The sequence below is a fragment of the Sinocyclocheilus anshuiensis genome, unplaced genomic scaffold (assembly GCF_001515605.1).
Source record: "Sinocyclocheilus anshuiensis isolate Anshui unplaced genomic scaffold, SAMN03320099.WGS_v1.1 scaffold883, whole genome shotgun sequence".
Lineage (NCBI taxonomy): Eukaryota > Metazoa > Chordata > Actinopteri > Cypriniformes > Cyprinidae > Sinocyclocheilus > Sinocyclocheilus anshuiensis.
This window is the reverse complement of record NW_015547678.1, coordinates 1,138,305-1,153,561: the sequence shown is the minus strand read 5'-3', so window position 1 is coordinate 1,153,561 and position 15,257 is coordinate 1,138,305. Positions and strand designations below refer to the sequence as shown.

The 15,257-nt window shown below is 37.0% G+C and overlaps 1 protein-coding gene across 1 annotated transcript; it reads right to left on the bottom strand.

Annotated features, from left to right (window-relative positions):
- Positions 1-1,983: 1,983 nt before the first annotated feature.
- LOC107703049 (leucine-rich repeat-containing protein 38-like) lies at positions 1,984-9,602 on the bottom strand. Its single transcript, XM_016505541.1, has 3 exons — positions 9,452-9,602; positions 7,836-9,262; positions 1,984-3,053 (listed from the first exon to the last, which is right to left on the bottom strand). Exons 2-3 carry the CDS (start codon positions 8,461-8,463, stop codon positions 2,809-2,811), a joined length of 873 nt encoding a protein of 290 aa, XP_016361027.1. The 5' UTR covers positions 8,464-9,262; positions 9,452-9,602; the 3' UTR covers positions 1,984-2,808.
- Between the last annotated feature and the right edge of the window lie 5,655 nt (positions 9,603-15,257).

Genomic DNA, 15,257 nt, shown 5'->3' with positions numbered 1-15,257 from the left:
TTCCTCTTCAATTGACCTTTGACCCCTACCATTTAATCACCTTTACAATCAAATTGATAGGAAATTATTTATGTAAGTTTTAGTGTTTCACAATGTTACAATCTTTTAATAAAAATATTCACATTTAATATTCTTATTTATTTTCTAGCTAATGGCCATCTAAATCATACTAAGGAAAGGAGTTAACGGTAAGGAAAGAAGCAGGAATGTTAGTTTCACAACAGTTGAACATGCTATAAATCAAGTCAATTTTAAGGAGAGGAAAGTTGGTTAAAAGTCAGTGAGAAATGGCAAGGGACAGGAGGAGACTTGATTAGTCAAATATTCCAAAGCCATCCTCAGTAGCGGAGTCTGAATTCAACAACTGGCCCACAGACACGTAACCATAGCAACAAGAAGATCTGAATGTTGAAGAATCATAGCCTCATTTTGCCAAATTCTTTCCTCTGTCTCATTCAACTTTTCGCCTAGAAAATGAGCACAAAAAAAGCATTGTGTGCTTTCCATCCTCTCTCATCTCCATCTGAGGGGATGTTTGTGGAATCTATACCTCTCTGTCGCTTGCTTTCATCTGTCGTCTGTTAAATTCATGACCCTGAGTAAAACTCAGACGTCACTGTTGCTAAGTCATGGATATCTCCCAACCACAGCATATATATTAAGCTCAATTTTAAAAGCTTTCATCGAGACAAAAACCTCCTCCAGCATCAACCTAAAACCTAAACTAAACTCAAGCAAAATGAGATTATATAAAGGCACTACCATTTGCTCTATTGTTTGTTTTGCACTTTGAGAGCTTGCAGTGCTTTCTGGGTCAAAGGAAAAGAAGGAATGATACAGCATGTCACTGGCTGCACCTGCAGGAACTTACTGTTATTTTCATGAGATGGTGGCAGATAGCAGGACCGCTTCATCTAGTTACAATATGGCCTAGACTGTGACCAGTTTTCTTGTTCAGAGACCAATTTATTAATTATTTGAGCACTAAAAAGTGTAGTTAATTAATATAATATAATCAGTGTTGGAAAAGTTACTTTGGAAATGTAATACAGTAGGTTACAGATTACAAGTTATTACCCCATTTTAAACGTAATAAGTAATGTAACTCTTTCAATTACTTTAATGTAACTTATTATATTTGATTACTTTTTAATTAATTTTCTAAATTTCTAATGAATGTTTTCAACTGATAATCATTTTCAAATATTTAAAGCAGGCAGGTTTAACCTTATAATAGGACTCAACTCTGATTACTGTCAGACTTTCAAAATCCTTCTTCACTTGAATAAAGATGATAATTTAATTTTACGGCATCAGACTTTAGCACCTCTGTTTACTTTGAGATCATTTGGAGGTTAAATACTAATTTAAAATCATAACAATAGTTTAATAGCTATGATACTGTTTTTGAAATCAAATCATTGCATAGATATTACAGGAAACACTGGCATCTAACAATGCCTTGGGACATACAGATTAGCAAACAGTTAAATCTTAAAAAAATAAAAAATAAATAAAGCATATACATAAACCTAAATAGGAAATAAAACAGTTATCGAATAAGCATGAAAACTCCTATTTTAGAGCAGTCAATGCAATTTGGGAAAAAATCAATAAAATTTGTGTGTGTGTGAGAAAATATTTAGAAAAATCAATAAAAAATGTGTGTGTGTGTGTGAGAAAATATTTAGAAAAATCAATTAAATTTGTGTGTGTGTGTGAGAGAGAAAATATTTAGATGTAACCCCCTTTGTAATCATTAACATTTTCATAAGTAACTGTAACAGATTACAGTTACATTTATTTTGTAATTAAATTATGTAACTACGTTACATGTAACTAGTTACTCCCCAACACTGAATATAATATAATATAATATAAAAATGTATTTAAAGAGTGCTACCCTCTTGGGATCAGGTACAATATGTGTGGAAAAAAAGATTAAGGCATAATAATTGATCTTTTTAAACACTTTGGCGTCAATGTTTATTTAGTCATAACATAAAGTAAAAAAGGAAAGAATGTTACGAGACAAAATCGACATAAAATGAAGGACAAAAATGTCCCTTTTAATTTAGCCTTTAAAATACCTTGATTGAGTACTTGATATACAGTATATAATTGCAACCCATCTCTAACTACAGCAAGTGTGTTAAGAGTATGCATGATATTTATGAAGTCGTGGATAACCAAAAATGTGTTATATTTATAATATAACCGAATTGACTGGTGATTTGAAACTTTTAGATGAAAAACATGTACAGTGTGTTTATGTTCATTCTTTGGTGATAAGTGCCATTATGATTTACTGCATGAAAAATGGCTTACAGTATGGCTCACTGGGATTGTGTGCAATATGTCATCTGTACTTTAAAGTGCAAGTAGCTAAACCTTACTAAAACTGAGCAAGATTCATGTACACAATACCAAAAATAACTGCAAACGTAGAAAATACTAATTACCTTGCACATTTCCATAAAAAGGCTATTTGATGTCAAAATATAATGCTGATCACTTTTGAATACGGGGCATGAGACACTGCATTTTCAGGAACAGTTTTAGTCTTAAGGCTCAATTCGATCATTGGTGTTCAAGTATAAAAAAACACGATGCTCCATTCAAGCATCACGGATGAAGGTTGTGAGATGTGAGACGGCTCTAGCAGCCTCACCCTAGTCACACAGGGGCCTAATTCAGGGTTCTTTTGTCATGGAAAAAGGTTTTTCACCTCTTTATCCAATCCCTTGGCTTCCACTGTGTGGTGCATTATGGGTCATTTGTAATCTCCATTCTGTCCAACAAGTCCCCTCAGTCCTCTGCCTCCTCTTCATCTGTCCTTTTGGATTTGAGCCGCTGGAAACAGTGGATAGTGGAGGCCAGAAAGAAACTGGCAATAATGGCTGCCACTGAAATACAAATTCCAGAAAAAATGACTATGAGATAATCAGTGAGAGTCAGCAATCCCCGACACTCCCGGAAACTGTCCTCAGAAAGCACACTGAGGGACACCTGCCGCCCGTCCCCTGGAAGAGAGCACTCCATACCATCTAACCCTGGAATAGAGAAAGACAGAGAGGGGAACAATTATTATTGAACATACAATATCAGAAAAAAAAAAACTAGATACAAGTGGTGTATCTAGTTTAGATTTTTCTTAACTTTACTTTTTGTGTTTTGGGACTAAAAGATAAAGTATATTTTCAAAGTACATTGAACATTTATGTAAAAAAAACATAAGAAGAATTACTTTAAAAAAATGTGATTTCACATTATCTGACCTCTTTATTCGAAATGCCTTGATAAAAAGGGCACATTGAATCTTTTGGTGAAGAGTCCATGGAACATTCAATTTAGTCTCTCATGACTAGTGTTCAGTTACCGGACTTGTATGAGTTTCCAAACCAGCTCACATGTCAGGTCACTAATGTCACAAGCATCCTCAGCAGCACAATATCATGAACAGACATTATCGGAGTTTGACCAAAGCACCCACTTTCTGCAATTTTTAAAAATCTCAACAATTTCAGCATATTTCACATCATATGAGAAAATGATAAACCAATCTGCACAAAAATGCACTAAGTATATATACTGAATTATGATATTTCAGATATTTCAGGTACATGGCGCAATTCAATAAAGCAATAAAGTGTATACTGTATATACTACTGTTAAATAGCTTGTGGTCAGTAATTTAGCATATTAGAATGATTTCTGAAAGATCAGGTAATGCTGAAGAGTAATGACTGCTGAAAATTTACAGGAATAAATCAAATGTTATAATCTTATTGGTTTTGCTGTATTTTGATCAAATAAATACAAAAACTTACAAAACAAATAGCAAAAACTAAAATTACACATTGCTAATTAAATGGAAAGTCCATCTGTTTTTTTAAATTCATTTATTTTATTTCACTGTCTGTTTCAGTTTATATTTTCCATTTAATTTCTTTTTGTTCAGCATTTGATGGTCACATATCCAGACAGCCTATCGCTTCAAAGGATAATAAATGAGCAAGCAGACTTCATTAACACACATTCAATACTCAAGGCTATATACTCCATTTGAATATGTGCACTAGCACTCAATGCCATTACATTCAAGTGCCTTTCTGATGGCTGAGCTACACCTAGAATGAGCTTGTTTTCCAAACTCATGCTTGATTTGCACTGGAAAACAAAGGGCTTATGAGACTGACACATCTGTTTGAGATCAGGTTGAAAAAGGCATCCATAGGAATTATTACTAAATAAAATGTTAGGCTACAGAAATTAACATATTATAATCAGTATACAGAAATATGCCCTACTATAGAATAGTGGTATTATTACGTGGAAATGTTTGTATCTAGCAATAACACTGCAGCTATGACTCAGAAAACTCCTGTTACATAACGGCAAGATAAGATGCGAGATGGGATGCTTTCCAATTTTGTTTTTCTTTTTTCCCTCTCTCTTTATGAGAAACGTTTGTGAAATATTCCTCGTTGGTGTGTATTTTGATTTTCACAGAGGGAGGTTTAATCTCCTTTCAGCCGTGTGATCAGCGGACACCAGATGACAGATTTGAAGCGGAACATCGCCTACGTAATACAGCCACGCTGACAGACAGACACAACAGAGCGGCAGAGCTCCGCAGCCCCATGATGGGGCCCCCATCTATCCTCTAATTGCATTCACGCTCAAAACCCCTTGTGATTTCGTGTAGCCGTTTGTGCTTTGGCAGAGAGAAACTGGAATTTTTGAGGTAAAATAATAAGAAATGGCATTCTCATCAATATAAACCCTCCGTGTCATAACACAATGCCACCATGTTTGTTCATGTCATTGGCCAAAGTCAGTTGACATCATCATCAAACGTGTGAGGCAGTAAGTGCGGATGAGTCACTCCATCCAGAAGGGGTTTTCCACATGCAGGGGATTCAGCGACCTCAGCCTCCTTTGTTGGGTCTGTCACGTGGCCGTTTGCCCAGCTCTAGGAGCTCATCTAATGTTTTATCACGCCAGAGCTTCAGTGTTTTACGCTGGAGATCCCCGAGAGCGAAAGTCACATATCACCAACACGCGCACACATGCTTTTTACCCATTTAGAAAATTCTCACAGCTGCCACAAGCTCGGTCAGCCGACTAGTGTCTAGTTTGCTGTCACCACATATGTGTAACACGAGGAAGACACTGCCATGTTCTTATGTTTGCATCAGTGAAATGAATCAAAGCTGCGCTTTTGTAGTGTAATACAGATGAATATATGAATCCCATTATCATTAGGTCTCTCTATTCAGATTACGCTGATTTCATTCAATACATTTGATGTGCTCAAAATCCTGTAGACCTGAAAAAATCCATCCTGTTTTTTTTTTTTGTTGCTACAGGTACAGAATGCATGCATTAATCTTGTGGTAAATTGTTGGCATAATTATGATATATTATGACGCGGTAACCTCTCAGGCTCTGTCTTTGACCTCTGAGGGTTGTTTAAGTGTGTGCCTGTCACATACATGTATGTCACTTCACATGCTTTGCTTACATACTCAACAGTGTATTTGGTGGAAATCTTGGTTCTTGCCCCTGAAAGACTGAATATCCAATTACCAGGCAACTAAAAGTGTGCCAGAAGTGTGCTATCATCAGTATCACATTCAATGTTGGGTTGAATAATGGATGTAACGTGTTCATCCATACCCAAGTGCCAGAATTACAACGCTGTAAGGGAGTTTAAACTAGTGGCCCTTGGACTATCTGATTTAAAGACTACATTATGATTGATTCTGAGTTTTTCATACAATATTTAAAAAATTGTGCCATTTTTGTTTCTCGAGTTACAATTAAAACAATCTAACTGCCAGCATTTATAGCATTATGTAGCTATGTAACACCAAGGTCAGTTTAATTGCCAGGAAATTAATGATAAAATACATAACTTGAATACTATGTCAATTTTGGTAGACATGTCTGCCAAATGTAAAAATGTAAATAAATACTAGATATCTGGAATGTCTAAAATATCTTGACACATTCTAAACAATATGGACTCCTTTGATTCTACCCTGTATTTGTTCATCAATACAGAATGTAATTACATTGAACTTAAATTAATTTAAATGTTGCAAAGAAAAGATCACTTGCAGAGAATTGTGTATACATTCTTTGACCACAATGAAACAACAACTCAACATGCAATATTTGCCCATAACATTTAGAGTTTCGCCTAAATGTCATGTCCCCTTTGGTAAAACCAACATATACTTAGTAAAGACACAGTACAATACAATACATCTAAAGTATACCTGCTTGGAAGTATGGAAGTGTTACTTTGTCCATAATAAGGTCCATATTGTTATTTTATTTCATTTTAGTTGTTTATTTTAACCAAAATATCATATATTATATAATTATCTTCAAGATTTAATAGTAAACTCAGTTTATATCTTGCTTATAATCTGTAAATTACACAGAAGAAGTGACATTCATAAAAAAAAAAAAAAAACTGTGCAAGGTCTATAGGCTGCAAACATTTGTGAATGAGTGAAAGGATGTTGTTTACAAATACAACTGACCTTATTTGTCTCTGTTGACAAAGGAACAGACATCCTGTTCATGTTAAATTAATGGGTACAGTTAATATTATTACTCTGGAAATGGACTCTAATTAAATGATGATGTGATTAAGTTACAACTGGAAAATGCAATACAGTCAGATACGATCTCAGTCTCATAAGCTACAAAATAGTCAAATAAACTTCAAATTTCTGAGGATTAAGCAAATCTTTCTCTTAATATGGAGTTTAATCCAATCCAAGATTCACACCTGACGATAAGTAAATTCTGTAAAAAATATGTGAATTGAGACTTCAAAATATTTGGTTACGTTTCCAACAGTAAAATGTACATTTTAATATGAAATGCTTATATTTTTGTATTAACTCACTTTGGTACTGCACAAACAAAGATAACTTTTTTAAAGGTTTGGTTGCATAACAAAAGCACTACACTTGGTTTGTATACATTATATAAATGTGCAACCAAAACCCAAACTAAATTTTTTATATTGACATGTTCGTAACTTGCAACTTAATGTTACATTAGTCTCTCAAACAGACACGGGGAGAGAAAAGTGACTAGTGCTTCTAAGGGACAGTGAGGATTATGCATATATATTTGATGTAGCTGTAGAGCTCAACTTGACCTTAACCTTGGACTAGTGGTAGTTGACCAACGGATACTGTAATCCAAGGAGTACATTTCCCTCAATTTCGTCCTTTAGTTACCACACAAATTAACGTCAGCAAAGAGGACAAGACATGAAACAAAATTAGGGAACATGTTGTGTGGCATATGTTTCATGAATTATGCACAAGAATATTTTGCATATTCTAGTGATCACCTATGGTGTGTCGACCTCTTTGTCTTGGTTTGAAAACATTCTCATGCATTATTGAGCTAAACACAAGATTCAGTGGAAGCATGTAATATCACAAGTGTCATAATTTGACATTTTTCAATCGAGAGATTCAAGACATTAATCAATTGAATTACTAGCCCATCATGCTAATGTGACGAGTCAAAATAGTTCAGTCTCAGTTGTAAGCAACCAATGGGTTGTTAAGCATCTCTATCCCAAACAAAATCAGTCCACCCACATGTATGTTCTAGTCAGAAAGTAGATCTTAAGCATCAACACTTCTCACCCTCAGTGTTACTGACCCTTTGGATCTTTCACAGGTGAGCCACCACAGACTGTGAGAGGGTTAGAGTGATTCAAAAGGTCTTTAGTGTATGAAAAAATTATGACATTATTTCATGCAGATCAGGAAAGCAAGATTTAAGCAGCTTACCAGTTGGGAGCTTGTGACGATTCTCCAATAGCCACAGAAAGAGTTTGGCAAAGTTGCAATTGCACAACCAGGGGTTCCCTTCCAGGCGTATCACCCGCAAAGAAGGCAACTGGCTCAACACCTCAATGTCCAGGCCAGAGAGGGCATTCCTCTCCAGCTCGAGCTCTCGTAAGGAGGTGAGGCCCGCAAAGGCATCCTTGCTGACCATATTCAAATACGGATTGTTCCCCAGTCGTAGCTTGATCAGACTACGGGATTCCCCGAAAGTTCCCGAGGGGATCTCAGTCAAGTTGTTGCTTCCCAGGTCCAGGTAGACCAGTCTGGAGGATGTGCTCAGAGTCCCAGGCTCCAGCCTTGTTAGGGAGTTATTCCTCAGATCCAAGTACACCAAATCACTGTAGAGAACTAGGAAATCAGAAGGGATCCAGGGAATCCAGTTGTTAGACAGAAGGAGTCTCCGTACGTCCAAAGGGATGGAGTCTGGAAGACGGGTGAGTCCTTGACCTGTGCAGTCCACGGTGTGATGGTCTGGACACAAGCAGCTGGATGGGCAGTTGTACCCCCAAGTTAACAAGGTAGAGGATAGCAAGGCAAGGAAAGGCTGAAACCAGTGAACACATGAGAACATTGTCAAGAAGGTGCGAGGTGAAGGAGAGATTGGGGGGATTAAGAAAGGGAGGTTTGGAGAGGGGTTGAGGAGAGGGGATGGGGTAAAGGGTCAGGGGTCGAGATACTAGGAAAGGGGACAGGGGCGCATCTGGAGATGACAGGAGTCAGGGTTGTCGCGAAGGCATCTTTCCTTGTCTCCTAGATTGCAATCTACAAAGGCTCGAGCAACAGCAAGCGGCTACAAAGACACGAAGCTCTGTTTTCCACGAGATCATGTAGCAGGCAGTGTGGGTCGTGTGGCAGCCCGCTGGCTCTGAGCATGAAAGGGGAGGAGAGACAGCGATCGAGAGAATGTGGGGAAGAGAGAGAGCGCGCAATGCAAGGGATTAGCAGAGAGGTAAACAGAGACGAGTGAACCAGAGACTGGGAAGCGCTGGGGGTATGGAGAGGGGAGGGGAGTGTGACGACTGAAGGGGAGGTGTAGTCCACTCGGTTTACCCACTGCAATCGAAAGGGAATTCTGATTCTTTAATTCAAATGTACACTATTTGCTGATCCGTATCGTGGTCCATACGCTTCTGCTCTTGATTGCGTGCCATCTGAACCGTGGTGCCCATAGCACATTTGACCCAAGGCTGTGGTTGCAAGTCTAATTCCATCCTGGATAAATGGCTAATGACTTGTTGGCAACACATTTGGCTTCTTTTCGGTTGTCCTCCGATTCAGTCGGCGTAGTACATAATTTTATATTCTGGCTCCATTGCCATGGTGATGGATGTGACGATTAACATGGGGCTGTGTGCATACAAATTACTGCCCTGAAAGTGAGAGATGGTGACTGTGAATAACTGTGTGAACCTCAGTGAAGATGATCATTGCATGCTACAAATCAGAAATTGCGTCACAGCTGCACAACTCCCATAATGGCTGTCCTGAAAATCATAATGCTATCAAAAAGTCCACATATTATATGAATTGAGAGGAATAAAAAAAGATTTTGACAGTACCTCTTCTCCAGCGCGCTCATGAAAGCAATCATTACTCATTGCTTTTCCAGCTGTTGTTGTTTATTTTTGTCGCTCTGTGTTCTGAATTCATGTTTACTCCTGTGCTGCTGTAAATCTCCAGGCAAATAGAACACATGTTGTGACCACAGACAGCTTTCCTCTTAAATCACACGCACTGGAGAATAGCATGGCACAGCCCAATGGAATTACACAATACTCCCATATAGGTCATATTGTAACCTTGACCTTTCTGGCAGGCATCACCAGGGGAAAAAAAAGACTTGCCTTTGACCTTTTTCATGTGGCACATCTTTGAAAAATATCAACTTGAAATGTTACTTCCCCCGGTGTCCCTGTAAAAGAAACAAATGTCAAGTTCATTAGTGCAAAGGAGGGTAGGTACAGGATATATTCTCAGTAGGGCATTTGGCAGTGTCAGGAAAGCAGTGCAGATTTTCCATTCACAATTAAAGTCTGGCACATGAATAAATTATAAATATCATGAGCAACATACTGTTTGAAACAGTTGGGCTGTGGATGGGACACAACAGGTAAGGACACGAACAAAAGGTAATGCTACTTACTGCGATTTAAAAATGTGGCTTGCGTGCAAGACAATAAAATGCCAACACTATCTCTCAACCAATTCGTACGTATTTTACAAGGTGGCTAATTCGTACAAATTCGTATGACCTCACTCATGCAATTTTTGTACGATTTGTCTAAACCCCAATGATGGGTAGAATTAGGGGCGGGTTAGGGGTAGGTAATTCATACGAATTCATACGAATTGGGGAACTCATAAAATACGTATGATTTAGCAAAAAGCATATGAATTTGTATGAGTGAGGTCGTACAAATTCGTACAAATTAGCCACCTTGTAAAATATGTACAAATGGCCATGAGATTGAGTTAAAAATGCCGATAACTTTGTGTGCCTTTCTTTGGCAGGGTTGAGTTGATTCTTTTACAGAATCGTCAAGGAAGGGTGCATGACAGGGTTTAGTGGAGAAGATCATCCAGCTCAGATTTTCTCACCAGGGTCTTTAAAGAGAAACATGAGATAATCCCATATACACATTCACACACTGCAAGAAGTCCATGTGCCAGCACCCCCAAAAAGAACACCTGTCAGCCTCGGCTGAGGACATGGTGACACACTTTCCTTCCAGGTGCATTCTGGGCCCTCACTCTGGATGATCCTCACCAACATACCCAAGAGCAAGATACTGTCACCCTACTGAACCTAAGCAATGTTGAGACAACTGGCCACAAAATAAATAATGGAAAAAAGCACCGATAGTCACAAAATATGAATGTCTCGGAAACTAGGACACCCACTTGAATGCACAGCATCGAAGTCTTGACTACGAGGGATCAACGAAACTGGGCCAAGTCATTAAAGCACTTTCAATCACAACAGTACTGACAAATTCAAATTATGTGGATATAAGTGCACCATGGTATATGCAGAATTACATGGCCACATATTTAGTAGATTACAGGATTACCGGATTTATATTTCATTGTACTTTTGGTGTGGTTTGTTGTGGTGGTTTATTCCACTGGGATTAAATAAACACCATTGTCCACTGCAGCCAATGAAGTGACACTACAGTTATCAGATGGGCATGACACAGTTTGATCGTGTTTCAAAGATTAGCCATTGATGCGACTTTACTTGACCCCTATTTGTCAAGACCGTGAGTGCAAAACTGGTGTCCAGCAAGCTACCTGAAACATTTAACACCACCAAATTAGTTGAAAAATGTTTCCAGAACACTCCCCATGTCTGCCATTGGTGGGACAGTCACAAATCACCTGCAAAATGGATTTAATGGATGACAATTTAGAAGGAACAACTACTGGCAAAGAACAGATGTTCTGAATTCAGGCTCCACACAGAAGCACCCAGATCACAGCCAAAAGTTTTCTAATCTTTCTAATACTACAGCTTGATAAGCTTATTCCCTATCTCTCTTTCTCTCACACACACATACACAGGGTATTGAAAGCTCAGTAATTTGTTTGCTATCTGGGTGACAGTAGAGGACGCCATTAAAACAAGACTGGGCTGGATAGATGGCAGGAGGCGCAAGTCTTTAGTTCAACTGGCAGAGCAGGTCAAATACCGATGGCTTCCGAGGGATGAGTTTACATGCCTACAGAAAACACTTTCCAAATGAACTACAGGAGAATAAATGGTATAGGAAAAAACATAGCAAATTAGTGGTATTTCAAAAAAGCTGAAATGATCTTGGCAAGGAACAGATCAAATATAGGTAATACTTGCAAAATATTGAGAGATCTGTAACAAACTTGTTTAAAGATAATACAGCAGCATGTCATACCAGAAGCACATTAATCCAAGAAGAACATGGAAACAATACTTTGGACAAAAAGTAATCTGTCTAACAAAGTTAAGAAATAAATACAAAAACATTAATCATAGAAAGCATAAAATCAAACATTCAGAAATGATGCGTTCTGCTAAAAAAAAAAATACTAGCAACATTTACATGTAACTTTTTCACATTTTGTTTCTCCAGTAGTTGTGCTGCTACAGTAGATATGCGTCTTATTAGCATGTCAACAGACCTCATTTTGCAGTCTACAACTCCCCCTGGTGGTCTGGAGCAATACAACACCACAAAATAATCATTTAGACGTTAGAATCATTCTGTAAAAAATAAATCACTTATCACATGACCCATGACACTGACCCTTGCTCCATATTTTATTGAAGAAAAACATAACGGGCCACAAATGTTCTTTCATAGAAAATAAACCAATAGCAATACTACAAATTATTTAACTGTAACATCATTCACATGGTTACAGTAAATGTACATTTATACAAAATCCAGAGCCTCCTGCTTCACTCACAGTGGTCATGGTGGACAGTACAGTGTGTCAAGTCAAGTCACCTTTATTTATATAACGCTTTTAACAATACAGATTGTGTCAAAGCAACTGAACAGCATTAATTAGGAAAATAGTGTGTCAATAATGCAAAATGACAATAGTAAACACTAATTTTTCAGTTAAAGACAGTTCATCATTGAATTCAGTGATGTCAACATCCAGCTCAGTTTAAATAGTATCTTTGCAATCAAGTCAACGGTATCGCTGGAAATGAAGTGTCCCCAACTAAGCAAACCAGAGGCGACAGCGGCAAGGAACCAAAACTCCATCGGTGACAGAATGGAGAAAAAACCTTGGGAGAAACCAGGCTCAGTCGGGGGGCCAGTTCTCCTCTGACCAGACGAACCAGCAGTACGGAAAAATCAATTTAAGACGTAATAAAACAGAAGATGAACACTATTAACAGCAATTATTATATGATGCAATCAAACTTACAGCAAAATGTGGTAGTTCTGTATGTTGTTTCAGGGTGTGTGTATGATGGGTTAATACCAATGAAAGTGAATGCATACTATTGTATGTGTGTACATGGCCTAATCCACAGTCATATGTTTACCACAAAGAAATTGATTTTTTATCGAATAGAGAGTGAAACGGAAAAAAATTGCCACATTACAATTAAAAATGGTGAAAAAAAAGTTACGCATAAAAGTATTTTCTAATATATTAACATATGTACATTCTTTTCATACAACCTTATGTTCTGTCGTTATGGTAATGACATAAAAAATAAAAAAATAAAAATTAAATCACAATGACAGTCCACTGAGCCTGAAATTATTTTTTTATTCCCTTTATGAATTTGATTCCTGGTGCTATCGTGAATTGTTAAAATTTCAATTAAAAGGGAAAGAAGAAATGGTTTTGCAATAATAAATGATGTTGCTAACAAACCGTTGCACTTTCAGTTTACTAGAAATCTGCCCAACACTCTGAAAAAAATGCAGTTTAATGTAAAATGAAAGCATGGAATATAGATATGGGCATATTTACCTAAATATTGCAGCACATAACCATTAACAGTTCTGAGTTTGTCAGGCAAAGCTTTACAAAGAACAAAGCAGCCTGTCTCACATTAAAAGTCAGTATGCCTATGGAGGAAAACAAGCAAAGGTCGGTAAAAGAGGTGTTCATGCTGAGAGAGAGCGAGTGAAAAATAATATGTGAGATTCAGACATATTAAGAAAGCGAACAAGAGTATTTCTATACAAGTGTAAAGTGTTTAGACGAGGAAGACCAGTCAACAAGTTGATAGGAAGCACATTCACTTTAGAGAGACGGTGTCACAGTGTCAATTCAACAACTATTTTGGGTTACAAATGTGCCGTGCTCCAGGAAGAGCAACAGACTAGAACTGCTTATTAACCAACAATGTATATACTGAAAACAACAAACAAGCAAGCGTGTATTTTGCAAAATACTTTACAATAATGATGAATATGTCATGAAGTTTAAATGTGTCAAATATGTCAAAGATATAAAAAAAAAATATATGGTCAGTGAAGTTTTTCACTTAGTCCAAGCTCATACTGTCAAAATGACCTTTGCCACACCACCAAAATTCAGATAAACTGCACAAAACTATACAAATAAGAGCATATTGATGTTAAAAATTAATAATTAATAAAACATATCTTTCAATAAAAGCAGACTTTGTCTTTTCTAATGTGTCTTTAGGTCTCCCTCTTTTCATCTGATTCTTTAATTTCGTAAGCTGCTTTTTATGTGTGCAGTGCTTCAATTGTGGCAAGAACGTAATACTATTTAATGTGGACAACAAAACTTCTACAAACTGGGTACAAAATAAGGCCCGAAAATGAAGTTGGACAGGCCAAATCCAAATTTCAAGTGGGAGACGGGCATTTAAAGTATTCAAACCTAGCTACTTTCACTCTAATCTTATGTTGATTGTAAAGCGCTTTGGGTGTACAACAATACACAGTAAAGCGCTATATAAATGCATCATTCATTCATTCATTCATTCATTCATGTTAGATAATAGCTTGTCAAACATCTAACAACAAAAACATGGGATTAGTGCCTCTAATGCTTTAAAAAAAGTAATTGGACAACAAATTGTACCCTATTTGCGAAGTGCCAGAATGTATATATACACACATATCATATATGTATACATATACATAAATACAAGAAATTGTTAAAATAGCGAAAGAAAAATGTGGGGGTGGGGGGTGGGGCACATTTTCAAAACATGGCATCGGATGAAAAATGAACACTAAGGGACACTTACTATTGGGATAAAAAGTAAACATCAAATTAAATCCGGCATGCACCTCTATTATATTCTGTCGGCAGGCTCTGTGAGGAAATCAGCACAGGAAGTGCTTTCGATATGTGACAAGAACATCTGTAGTACAACACTGGTGCATGATTATATGGTTAATTGGAAAGTAATGGTGTTATAAGTATAAAACAAATAAATAAAACTCATGAAGAAAATAAAAAATATCAAATTACTTTATACAAAAAAAAAACATACTGAACCAGTACTGGTTGCTTTGCCTACTATTCACATAGTTGAAGTTCTATAATAGTCATCATATTGACAAATTCTGCAAGCACAAGATCCATCACATGGATCATTCCTCATCATACATGAGCATCACGCATGTATAATTGTTTCTCCTTTTTTCTTGCTATTAGTCCACAGTCCATTTCAGATGCACACCAAAACAAAAGTTTAAATTTTAAATGATCCTGTCAATACATATCTGGTGAATATGGTTGAGAACCAAATCATTTCAAAGAGTAAAGGCGCCAAAATAATGTGCAAGTGGCTACATTTACATGCATGAACAACCTTTTCAACCCTTTTATTTTGCATTTGAAAAAGCTCTGAATAAATTCATACCCAATATA